The sequence below is a fragment of the Stegastes partitus genome, unplaced genomic scaffold, assembly GCF_000690725.1.
Source record: "Stegastes partitus isolate 25-593 unplaced genomic scaffold, Stegastes_partitus-1.0.2 Scaffold159, whole genome shotgun sequence".
Taxonomy (NCBI): Eukaryota; Metazoa; Chordata; class Actinopteri; family Pomacentridae; genus Stegastes; species Stegastes partitus.
In genome coordinates this window covers 15,782-29,652 of record NW_007577890.1, presented here as the reverse complement: position 1 = coordinate 29,652, position 13,871 = coordinate 15,782, and the positions used below count along the sequence as shown (strand labels likewise).

Genomic DNA, 13,871 nt, shown 5'->3' with positions numbered 1-13,871 from the left:
CACTGTGTTATTCATTAGAATTAGAATTAGAATGCTTGTAGAGTCATCATACACAAAGTACAACGAAATTAAACAGTGCATGTAGTGGAGACAATTTGAATCAGCTTTAGTTTGTCACTGGTTCGAGGTTTATCTCCAGATGCCCACAGGGAGTGTTGGCCAGAACACCTCCTGAGGCCAGGTCATGCAGAGAAGAGGAATGAAGACAGCAGGCAAATCAGTTGAATCCCTTTTATTACTGGTGGTCATTGTTTTATCTACACCTCATCGCAATGTATTTAAATTGAATTCAAGAAGGCCACAATCACCTCAGAAACTGTGGATCACAGCTTTTTCTGTGTTTGAAACTATACAGGACAACAACAGCTGTGCAACTGGAACAGAAGCGGGTTGGGCGCACGGAAGTCAAACAGTGTTTACAAATGATTCCGGATATTCTACTTTAAACATATTTCACTTATCTACACAACACGGCTTCAGTAACAACAATTTAGGGACTAGGCAGTTCAACAGCACTATAACCTGAATATACCCATAACTTTGGGGCCTTTTCTACAGCCGCCCTCAAATGTATATGTTACATCTGTGCATTAATAAAGGTCACAAAGTTCTATGGTTGAGCTGCTGGTACAGGTGTAAAACTGTTCTCTTCCTCCTTAGAAGGCAGCGCAGGAAGGACCACTAACCTAGTGACTGGTCACATGTAGGTTCTCTCCTTAATCTTGACGTCAGCTGACCTAATGTGTCCATCAGGGCTATGATGAGTCTTGACCACTTTTCCGATGGGCCAGAGGGCCTGAGGGGAGCACTTCAACGTATACTATAACCTTAATATGCCCATAACTTTGGGGCCTTTCTACAGTGCAAAACCCACTCAATTTACTGTGTTAAACGGCAAAGTAAATACTTACATCAGAGAAGTTGGAACTACAAGATTTTTCACATTTTAGCAGTGCTAGAATGGCTTTAGGCCCACTGGTCCACTACTGTCCTCCAGACTGGCATATCTCAGCAGCTACTGGATGCTGTGAAATTGTGTCATTATTGGTGACCAGAGGATAAATCCTATTGACTTTGGTATCTGATTTTTCCATGAGTACCATCGTAATGCTGACATTTGGGGTTTTTCAGTGAAATCCTTGGATGGCTTACAATGAAATTAGTACTACACATCCATTCCATTAACACACGAAGCAAAAATAGAGTACGGTCAACATTAAATCTAAACTTCAGCATGTTAGTATTCTCATTGCGAGGCTGTTATTTGCTATTTATTTATCAAATACAGTCTCATAGAACTGATGGTTAAACTGTAAGGTAAAGCCTTGATGATACTCCCTTGTGAGCACTCACAATGCTATTTTCTGTTCCACTAGGACAACTCCATTCTATAGATGCTTATCGATGTATCTCATGCATATTGTTGAGCATTGACACTGCTGCTATTGTAGCATAGTTGCCTTGTGGACTGGCCTGCATCATTAAATTTGGTTGTCTTCTATCTCTGTAATTACACATTTTAAATGCTGATTTGAGAAGGTACAAATGTGAACCTGTATTGACATTGATATCATCAGTCAACATGGTAACCACAAAATAACATGACAGCTCTCCAGAAATAAAGTCAGAGTATCTTGATTGCCCCCTGGTGGCTGGTTTCAGCAGTGGTTGTAAATCCCATATTTGGAGTCTCCATATTTGCAGAAGGGACATGAGGAAGTAGCAACCTCTGGGGCTGAAAAATAAAGTCAACAAAGAAGTGCCTAAAACTGCAGTTCCTTGAAGGGCCACATGACTCTGTCTCCAAAAGTGATTTAATCCCCTTAGACCCCATGTTAAAATGGCCAACTTTATTGCAGAAATAAACATATTTACATTTTAGCACAAAAAAAACAAAAAAACCCAAAATGCTTTAGTCTCTGTAACTAAATGTCCTCTTTATGGCAAATGTTTTGGGGGTGAATTTTTATAGAAATCATCTCAACTCATTTCAATCTATTAGGCTTAAAATTCTGAAGTGGCAGGGGGCTGCTGTCATAGGACAGGCTACAGCCCAGAGATGTTTGCATGCCTGCCTCAGCTCCCATCATGCACCACCTCTTTGCTTCTTTGTGGATTAGCTGGGAATCAGGAGGAGTCAGGCACTGCCAAAATGGTGATGATTGAAGCTGCCACACTGAGTTTTAAAATCAGTTCAGGAAACTTATGGATGATGTCACAAAGGATTAATCAATCTTTATATAAAGTCAATGGACGTGAGTCAAATTAAAAAACTTCGAAACTTATCCTAAATGCAGTTTGTCATATTAAGTTCTTCTTATTGTGTCATGTTTACATGTTTGTTTTTCTAATGAGTTTGTTTTTGATGAGTTATTTGTTGGTGTAAGTTTCTATAAAAATAATCAGAGAAGACTAATGTGGATGAAAATGATTTTGAAACAAAAACTGTGTTTTAACATTTAGATGACCTCATGTAGGTGTAGTCTTAGCCTTCACACATGATTAGTAACTTGAACAAATAATCAACATTTTTATATATAAATATTCTGCTGTAGAGTAATGTATTAATCAGTAGATTAATATATTAATCAGTACTTAAAGCTTTATATGGCTAACAATCAAATTGTAATATCAATTCCTTCAGTTATTTTAGAATCCCGCTCCTCAAATAAATGGGTCAGATATATTGATGCAAATATACTCCATGCACATTGAAGTATTTTTAGAGCAAATGTTGATGTGATAATGAACATTTGATTTTACAAGTCGCAGCAGATACAGTTGAATGTGTTACCAGAGTTCTGGGTATGCGCTGTCTTAGTAATTTGAAGCTCAGCTGACTGCCGTAGAGAACCAGCCCCATGAGGAGGAACACCAGCACAGAGAACACACCCACCAGGCTGAAGACCACAGACACTGTGAACGAGAAGCACAGCAACATATGTCAGGTTCCAACACTTGTACTGCTTGGAGTGTCCATGTATACAGAAAGCCCATTACTATTGGAAAGACTAGAAATTCAGTTAGCCACTGCTAATGCAGCATGCTGATCTGAGGATTCTACATCCAGCCTTTCCTGCACATTTATATCTAGGAGGAACTTCTATAATTAAAATAAAGTTTCTTATTCAGCCTTTAGTAATATATAATATAGTAGCAATATAGTACTTTAATATACAGGATGCAGTATGTAACATCACTGTCTTCACCTAGCCGTTACAGACCCTGCACACTCACACTGGTGTTTTCACTTTATAGCTAATCTATAGTTTATAGTATAGAGAGGTTTTAAGCGAGAGGCTCACCATATAAAGAATCCCAAATAGAAATTCATGGCAGAATTTTGTAATGCCTAAGAGGGTGGCAGTCTGATCCACTAGATGCAGATATTAGAGTGCAACTGTCGTTTCATGTGACATTCTCCTCCACCTGCGACATCGACATGTAAGTGGTTTCAAAATCCACTTCACTATGTGAAGCAACGACAGCAAACTTCAGGCAGCAGTCTACATGCTGAAAATCCAAGGTTTTGCCAAGGATTTGGATCGTACTGATTTCATTTGTTGGGGCACCTAAAGCTCACCTATAGGGAGCCCCCTGACTCCCACTATTTCTTTTGTTTTTTTCCATTCCTTGTGTTTTTTATGGTTTAACCTGCATTTGTTAGATTTATACTTTATGAGATTCCAAGATTAAAGAATCCTGTTAAAATGGCTTCAATTTTATCACTAAAACAAGGTGAAATAGCATGTTGCCATACATGTAGAACTGCCATCACATTTCTGTAAGCAGTTGCGCATAATGTCTAAAAGGGCTTTATTAATCAACAGATCAAAGTAGAATACGTACATGAGCTTCTTTGTGAAGGAGGGCTGGTGAAAGCACACTGAGGTTTACTCGGGACAGTATTGGAGTTAAAGATTGATGTGACAGAGACAGTCACACAGTACTCCACACCTGGCTGCAGGTACGTAATCACAGTCTCCTCTTCGTAAGGTAGATTCAGTGTGAACTGAAACACAGCACACAAAGCAGGTTGATTAAGGCAGCAAAAATGGAAGAGTCTGAATGTAAGCATGTCCAGCAAAGAAAGCCACATCAAAATTAACTAAATTAGCTTTTGGTAAGGCTCGCTGTGACTGCAAGTAGATTACGCTTTCTCCTCGGATGGCAATTTTGTGTTCAGATGCTGTTCAACAGTGTACTGAGAGCATGTAGAGACCAGCTGGCCCAGTGTTGGCCAACACTTTCAGCATCTCCTTTGCCCAGTTCACCATCCCTGCACTTCAAGAGGTCCACCATTGTTTGGGTTCTCCAAAACAACTACTCTGCCTGTCTCAATAATCACCAAGCTGTTGCACTTAGGTCTGTAGTAATAAAGTGCTTTAAGAGACTGGTTAAAAAAAACCACAAAAACCAAAAAACATACAAGGTGCAATCAAGAAGTTCAGATACTATGCCCATAAAAAGTAAAAACAGTGCTGGATTTAAGTTTCCAGTCATCAGCCTCTCAGGCCTTTTGTGCACTGAGAAGAGCAGCACCCCTACCACATTCCAAATGCTCTCTGGAAATCCCATTCTGTGAATGCAACCTTTCAATTTAAATGAAATTGTGGGAAAGAGTAAGAAGATGCAGGGAGCCAGATCTGGTGAGAAAGGTGGGTGGAAAGTGACAATTATGTTTGGTTTGTGCAACCAAAAAACCTGGAGCATTTTTAATGCACTATTATTGGACAAGTGTTAGCAAATTGGCACTCGCCGCCAGTTCAAGTTGTTCACGACAGATCTTTCCCTTGAGACGCCTCAGGAAGTTACCGTAGAGCTTGCTTTTGGTAGTCTGTTCCTAGGAAGAAAAATTTACAAGCCTCTAAATGTAAAACAAAACAATGCGCATGCTTTTGGTTGTGTTTGTCATCAAGGACAACTGTACAGTAGTAAGGATTAGTGATGACACAGTCGGCCTGATGTGCTACAATGAGGAGTGGCCTACCTGGAGGAGGTCGAAAACCTAGTGCAATGGCTAACCACTGCTTCCTAAATGTCCGCTAAACGTTTGCCCTTTATTAGTCTTATTTCATTTTCTGTTTGTCCTATCATCTCCTGTTTTTTGATTTACTAACCTGTAACTGGCAAATTATTAGTTACTGCAGCTTTATTTAGGTGGTTTCTCTCCTGGCTCAGTTGTCACTACTTGTCTTGACAACCCATTTCTTTAGACAGATCTACTATACAGCAGCAGAACACAATGAGAAATGCAAAACATGACACATGCTGTAAAAATGACACCAAGTCTGTTAATGCCAGATTTTAGCACAGACAAAACTGCTGTTTTAAAACTTAATGTGAAACCATGACTTTCAAGAGTTTAGCTTCCACTGTTTGGTCTGATAACTTCTTATCGTGTGTACACTGTCAATGACAAGTTTTCCTTTTTGGTTTCTCATCAAACTGAGCGTTTCCTTAAACACAGGAAACTGACAGTGAGAGGAAGACGTGGGCAAAAACCACATTCACTAAAAAACACGTACCATCTGAGATAGGGCCTCTCCGCAAGTATGTTTTACTTCATAATCTGATGAGACTTTCAAAGACTCTTTTCAAGACATATGGTAAAGTTGAGTTGTGGGTTTGCTGTTTTGATTTCTCAGTATTCCACAGTGCTGAGTTTCTTACTAACTAAACACATGTACGCTCAAGAAGAAAAAAACGACAAACATGCAGATGTTGCAGAAATTCTTTGTTGTCTTCGTTGCTGACTGCTTGCTCAGAGGGAGAAAATTAAATTGAACTGAACTGAGTTTAACTTGAAGATAAATAGTGCATGCATCAAATCCTGACAGTCTTTTTTTGTTTTCTTTTTTTTTTTAGCCCTATTGTCATCTCAACGTTTTTAAAAAACGTTCAAACACAAAACCTATGATTGTCAAAACTCTAATCATCAAGGTAATTTGGTCACTTTCCCTTAATTACACTTACCAAAGCACAGATTGAAATTGTAAAAGAACTCATGATTAGATGTGTGATTGAGTTCAATTCTTAATTGGGCTACTTCCAGAAAAACACAAAGTGACCGTAAAAAGTCCGACATGTTACAGTCAGACTTCTATCAGAGCAGGAGACTGAACAAAAGTAAAGGTTATATAAATAATGAGAGCAGGCCCAGACTTACATCAACTGATTTGTGTTTACAAAAAATAATGAGAAAGCTAGTGACAAAAAAATGGAAAATTCTCATTTTATATGAACCTTGATGTTGTAGGTGCCATTTCCTTGCACGCTTCCAACAATACAAAGGTTTGAAGGACACCATTGAGTAGCTATCTAAGAAATGCATGACTCTGTGATTACAAAATCACTTTACAATAAACTGTTTTAGAACAACAATATTTCTGAACATTAACTATAAACCCTTTCTGTGAAGAAAGACCAAAGCAAAAACCTCATGCAAAGGAGGAGGGGAAGCAATGCGCTGTCTGTGACAGGAAACAACAGCGTTCAAACAGAAAGAAGAAAAACAATCTTTTCTGAGATCTTTATGAACTAAAAGTTTTAAGTAGTGGGTCTGATGCACACTAAACATGACCATGGCAGCATCCAGCAATGAGATGACAGCAGAAACTGCATGTTTCATTCCTCTGCAAGTCGGAGACAGCAGTACAAACAATACACTCTTTAGTGCTAGTAAGGGGACATGGCCCCAGTGGTTGCCCATTATTCTAATATACTTAATTTAATGCATTGTTGTTATTTTTTTTGGCCATTTACAAAATTAGCTATAGTTGTCAGTCAAATGTGTTCTGAGTATTTGTCAGGTTAAACTGATATATTTCATGGGTCTGCTGTCTTGCACACAGCTGCTGTAACTTCTCACAGTGACACCTACCAAACCCAAATCAATCAGTTCAGTAGTTACTAATCACAGTCACATACATATATATAGATAGGTTACTGAACAGGCCTACTGGGCATGGGGCTAAAAGCATTGGGAGCTTGTGGACTTCACCTACAAAAATGACCAAATAGCACTCAAACTTACCACAAAGAGACAAAAAGTGACACAACACAACAACAACCAAAAAACAAACAACAAAAAAACCCACAGCTGTGCAGAGACAACTCAACTTCAGAGACACTGAAAAACCACAAACAGAAAACAGCCACGGACACACAAAAGGACTTTAGACACAATATGAACACAAAGAGACACAAAAAGGCCCAAAGGGACGAAAAACAACCACGAACAGACAAAAGATAACTTCAGCATCATAAAATGACAAAGAAACACAGAATAGTCCCAGACACACAAAAGGACTTCAGACAAAGAATGACCAGACAGAGACACAAAATAACCACAATAGGACACAAACAACCAAAATGAGACACAAAATATCCACAGCGAAACACAATATGACCACAAAAAGAGGCACAAAATGACTACAAAGACACACAGAACCCCGAGACAAGAAATCAGTACAGGTGACACCAAATGACCATAAAAAGACATAAACAGACATGGCAAGTGTCCATATTGGCATCTCTGCTGTGAGTGAGTGGGTGAATGAGAAACACATTGCACTACATAAGTGTCTTTAAAATTAAAAGGCGCGCATGTCACTACGTACCTATGCCTACCCAACTGACAAAAGTAAGTGTATTACTCAAGGTGTCATATGGTCCACTACTGGAGGTATGCATGAGGATTTGGTTGATTTTTTTATTTTTTTTTGGCCACTTCAGGGCAGCAGAACAAGCTGTAAACACTCATACTGCCATGCCACCTTATAAAGTTGGATTAGCTCTTAGTGACCTGTAACCTACAGAGCAACATTACCATTTTAGATATTTTATTTTATTTATACTGTATTTGATCCTTTTTTAATGTATGACATTAATACAAGGTGAGAGAGAAATGTCTTTCGGTTACTCTGTGTGTCCTGGATATATCGTGCAATTGATAATAAAAATCTTCTATTATTTTGAACAATGCCTTCTACGTCGGTATTGTATGCCAGCTGCATGCTTGCCTGTATGTATGTTTGTGTCTCATATGTGTATGAGTAGTCATCTATTAAGCTGTTCATCCTTAATACCTTGATGTCTGTGGGGGATATGTTGTTTTATGTTCTGATGTAATATTGAAATTAAATAAAAGTGTTTATTTAAAAAAACAACAAAAAAACCTTCTATCATTTATTTGAAGTTTAGGCTCATTTTAATAATCAAGTCCGATATTCACTGTATCTTTATAGAATAGAATAGAATAGAATAGAATAGCATAGAATAGAATAGAATAGAATAGAACTTTATTTATTTAACTTTAGTTGCTCAGTGTTTCATTGTGTTCACCAGTTTGTTGCTAATTGTGTCTGTCTGCTATTAATGTTATGAAGCATTCAGGCTACATTAATTAAATGCTAATTTGTTCCCCATTATATTAATATATTATAGATAAAAATCCATCTTAAATGTACTTGTTACAGGGTACGCAACATTACTGCTTAAGAAAGCCCAGTGTTTGGACCGAAACAGAGACTCCAAAATAGACTTCTAGGCTTTGTAAAGATGAAGGTGAATCAAAAGACAAGCACCTGTGAGTCACAGAGATTGGCCCTCTTTGCTTTACAGTTATTTGATCCATTATGAGTCTAAAAACATTGAATTGTACAGCTTTAAGCATGACACATACCTGTGTTCCATCCCTGGTTCTTTGCACATGGAAAACAAATTCTCTGTAGAGCTCCCTCAGCTGCAGGTTCTCTCTGAGCACTGGAGCTGCAGGGAGTCTGAGCTGCAGGACCAAACAGTTCCCACAGCCAGACACCGACAAATCAGGGGGGCCCAACACAGCTATGGGTAGAAATGAACTCACTTTCAATCAAATGGAAAGAGCTTCAATGAAAAATAAATTATTACAAAGATAGCTGACAGTGAGGAGAGAATTGGCCACTTTCCCTTTTGTCTTTTCTCTGAGAACAGTGACAAAAAGTGATTCCCCATCAGTTGGACTTGCACCTCAAGGATACTAACTGTAGGTGCAATGTTTCACTCAAATAATAATAAAAAAATATATATTTGATTAAAATTTGGATTAAAAAAAAGCCTGGAATACAGCAACTGGTAGTGTGGTGATTAAGAGTTCATGAAAACAAAAGCCATCACATAAATTGGCTAAAACAGCAAAAAATTGCTTTGGCCAGTATGATCATGAAACAGATATTAAACTGCATCCTGTGTGCTATTAAAAAAGACCCCAAAACTCTTTACTTTAACAAAATATTTGCAACTCTTCAACTTCCAAATGTAAGTAAGCAAGGTCGCTGGTGTCTCACTGTCTGACACAGGCTGAAAGCGTCCTGACACAGTCCAGTTGGATGTCTGGCTGGGTGTGACGGCCTGGACACGGGCTCTGTAGTGATCGAACGGGTCCTTGAATGCTTTGGTTAGGTTACACGTCTGTCCCGCCTTCAGCTCCAAACAAGCAGCCACTGGTCTCCACGAGTTCTTCCTCCAGTGTGAAAGAAAACACACCAACAAAAACTAATTATTCACAGCAGAAATAAAAGGCACAATTGGGGGCTATGTACATCATCCTGATTTAAGAAGCTAAAATCTATTCTAAAATAGTTGTAATACACAGGTAGTCAGTAATTAAAAGTCTTCAGAAACAAAAATGAAACGTATGAACAGAGTATAACAGAGCAAGGCAGATTAAACTTACAGCAGCTGACATTTATTTAGCAGTCGCATTTGTTTGCTAAATAAATTTAAACTGAATCTTCAAAAATTTGCTTTAGAAAAATAACTACGTTCAATGTTAGGCATAAATATCTGGTGTAAGATTAAATGAGATAAAATGAGACACAAAATGCCCACAAAGCAACATAAAATAACCACCAATCGACACAAATGACCCAAATGAGACAAAAAAAACCAACTAAAGAGACACAAAATGAACTCAAAGACATAAAATGACCACAAAGAGAAACACAATGGACAAAAAAGAACAAAACAAACAAACCAAGAAAAAACAACCCAAAAAAGACAAATCACCACAGATATGCAAAACAATCAAAAATACACAAAATGACTACAAAGATACACAAAAAAAACAAGATGAGATACAAAATGGCTGAAGTGCATGCATGGCATCCCTGCTGGGTGAATGAGAGACACACTGCAACGCAAACGCTAAGGTAACGCAAGCACAACATAAGTGCATTTACTATAAAGACGAAACCAATCACAAACCTAGACACATTTTAGACAAAACCATTTTAATAACTGTGGTTTAAAAGCCTTTTTGACACTTTATGACTAATGCTGTGGGATTTTATGAATTGAACAAAAGACAAAACTGATTTTTTAGAGTTAAATAAAAGACAAACCCAGAGATATGTTTAGAAAGGTTAAGTATGTGTGGAAGTGAGACTAAAATGTGATGTGCAAAATTTAAGCATAGATAAATAGTGTGATTAGATTATATGATGTGTAAACAAACCGACATTTATGAATATACTGAACAAACCCAACCCAGTGAAACTCTACAGAAGCCTGAAGCTTGTTTTCCGGCCGGGTACAACCAGCCTGATGCGTTTGTGCTCCGCTCGCGCTGCGGTTGTGTGTGAGTTCAGATAAAAGCACCGTGGCCTTGAAACGATACGATGAAGATGGTGAACGGTAAGACCGCGAGAACCCCGTCGCTGAGCAGGAGAAGGGAAGCAGCGCAGCTACAGAGTTTTAAACTGCACAGTGCTATGCAGAAATAATGCTGACTACCAACTTTCTGTTTGGTTTTAAAGAAAATGTGTTGAGTTTTTCTGGGGAAAGAGGGGAGTTGGCAAACGTGTAAAAGGACATGTAACACATTGTTAGCCAGCCGAGTCTTGAGATTTTGCTCATGTTTGTTCATGCAGCCTCTGTATACAACAAACTTTATTCACATCAGACTCTGAAGACAGTTTGAAAATGTTTTTCTTCTCGTATATCTTTTTTGAGGACCTGAAGTACTTCGCTAAGGATTGTTATTTCAGCTATATGTTTTGACAATGCTGCCTGATCAGCACTGGCCTGTAAGCAGGCAAGCCGAGTCATGACACTAACACATTGTTAAAGGACAATAGTTTGCAGAATGCCAGAAAAAAGTATGTTACTCAGAGTGTCATGTCCAGTAAAGGCATACAGTCTGTGTTACCATATTTGACAGAAATCTCTGTATTAATTTGTTTTCTGACCATTTGATGAACAAAATGTCTATTATGCTGAGTAAATGAAACGTTAATTCACAAAACTGGTTACAAATGTTATTATTATTATTATTATTTTTATTTTCTTTTTTAAATTGTCAATTCTTATCATTTATTCACCGGTAATTTTCTATTGCTGTTGGCTGAAACCTCATTGGGAGGCACAAAAAACATCTCTATGCACACACATATTCATTTTGACCACACAGTGAATATTCATGAGTTTTAGTGTGTATTCATTCAGTGCCACCAACGGCTCAGTAAAACAGCTCATGCTGTTAAATGGGTTGTCATGAATTTTGTTGTTGTTGTTGTTGATGTTCCCATTCGGATGAATTGCAGTATTGTTGGTGAACATCAGACTTTTTGTCTTTAACAGTCTTTGTATTCTACTGAGATGCTAACTAAGAACATGGTAAACAATACACAGGATGAAACAAGTGAGTACACTCCTATGCATCCATCCACCATCCATTATCTATACACTGCTTAATCCTCACTAGGGTCCAGCTGACTCAGGGTGAAGGCAGGTTCACCTGGACAGGTAACCAGTCTATCACAGGGCTACACTTAGAGACAGACAACCAAGCACACTCACATTCACACCTACGGACAATTTAGAATCACCAATTAACCTCAACATGTTTCTGGACTGTGGAAGGAAGCCGGAGAACCCGGAGAGAACCCACGAGAACATAAGCTAGTAAGTCATGAATACAAGCTAATCTACTCATGTGGTAGGAATACTTCAGAACTTTCCTGCTAAGAATCTCAGGGTGTCAGGATTTCTTCAGATTTAGAGCAATCCAGTGACACTTGTTATTACATCCAACGGTACATAGCAAAGAGAAGCATTTGATAGCTAATTCAGCAGACTTCATTTTCCAAAATATAAACATGAAGACCTAAAGAAATGACTTAGTCCATGGCAACATTATGCTTCTTGTTTCTTGTAAAAGTTAACATGTGTTCATACAAGGTACAGTCTGATTCACTGGATGTAGGCTGTGTGTATAATCTTGCCATTGGCTAGGCATTCCAAAACACCGCAGCTACTACGATTATGATTGGGTAAAAGTAATATAAACAAACCAGAGCTCCCCCCAATGTTTTCTTCATCAAATTTATATTACCATTTTAGCACCACTAAAGTTATTAACAAATCTGAAATCTCGTAGACCATTTAACATGAAATGCATTCCACAAATCAGGTGCACTGGTCAGTTCTGTATTACTGGATCAACTGAGAGCCAAATGAATACAGTGGCAATGATGCCAAACCACACTGATCAAAGCTTTGTGAGACAAAGCAACAAGTTCATTTAAGCAGAATTATCGATGAGAACTAACAGGATCGTACTTGATTATTCTGGCAATTGTCCTCCTGATTTGTTTCTACAAAAATCAGTGCATGTGTTTGAAAAGTACTAACTGGGGTGTCAAACAATTGTCCTGAGCCTTTTCTTCCTTTCTATCTAAACTTCTTTGAATACCTGGAGCGGAGGACTTGAACAGTGAATGTGGCGTCAGAGGGGGTTTGGGGGCCTGGCAGGAATCTCAGTGTGTGCTCCATGTTGAAGGATGAGATGGAAATGTTGAAAGGTGCAGGAAGGAAAACACACAACACTGAAGAGGGGAGAGAGTACGACAAAAAAACTTCAAAACTTTTCATTTGTTTCTTCAATTTTCAGAAATATTGTTTTGTCTTTTTTTGTAAATCTGCACTCTTCTCAAAGACAAATTTCCAGTACTTAAATGACTATCACTGACCTAAGAACAGCAGAAAGTTTAACAGACCTGATCTACACTTTACAACTCCTACCAACATTCACACATATACACAGTGCCATGATAAATGCACACATCTCAGTTCAGAGTAACAATAATAATAGTAACAGTAATAATAATGCTCCTTCATAAAACACTAAGTTCACCAGTACACAAATAGTTCAGTGCTAACATACACTCATGGCACATCGTTGTAATTTTAAACCCCCAACCTCTTCCCCACACTCATTCCAGAGAGCATTACCAAGGTGAAAATGCAGAAGCAACAGCAGCATCCACAGCCCCATCGTCTCTCCATGTACTGTGTTATGGCTCACAGTCAAACGTCCTGCACAAGCTGATAAGGCTCCTGTTTAAAGTTAGAGCAAACACCATATAGAGGAAGGGATGGGAGGGAGCTGGGGGTATGAGTGTGGGGGTGGGGACTTGAACACACTTACAACACAATGCTGAGTTTCTATTTCCCCAGAAGTCCCTCCCTATGCAGTCGACTGTTTTAGTCCTGCAGTTTCACTAGGTGTCGTTTCACAGTCACTGGCGCACACTGGGGTCAGCAAACATGATTTTCACTTGTGTCAGATCAGTGATTTGAGTTTATTCTCTTTATAATGTCAACTTCAAGAGTTTGTACACAGCAAATATTGTTGTAGTTTTTACTGCAATAATACACGACAGAACAAGACTTATCAGCTAAAATGCGACTATTTGTTCTAAAATGCATGTACATGTTTATGGCTGAACACTGAGTAAAGTTACTGAGTAGCTTAAGAGTTATTACATAGTAAGATACCATACTTCATTGGCTCCCTGTAAAATCCAGGATAAAATTTAAAATCCTGC

General features: G+C 38.4%; 1 protein-coding gene across 1 annotated transcript; it reads right to left on the bottom strand.

Annotated features, from left to right (window-relative positions):
- Nucleotides 1-217: 217 nt before the first annotated feature.
- LOC103355581 (interleukin-20 receptor subunit alpha-like) lies at nucleotides 218-13,435 on the bottom strand. The gene is made up of 7 exons (XM_008279428.1): nucleotides 13,276-13,435; nucleotides 12,737-12,869; nucleotides 9,330-9,505; nucleotides 8,687-8,847; nucleotides 3,850-4,012; nucleotides 2,795-2,916; nucleotides 218-1,735 (listed from the first exon to the last, which is right to left on the bottom strand). Exons 1-7 carry the CDS (start codon nucleotides 13,316-13,318, stop codon nucleotides 1,625-1,627), a joined length of 909 nt encoding a protein of 302 aa, XP_008277650.1. The 5' UTR covers nucleotides 13,319-13,435; the 3' UTR covers nucleotides 218-1,624.
- Between the last annotated feature and the right edge of the window lie 436 nt (nucleotides 13,436-13,871).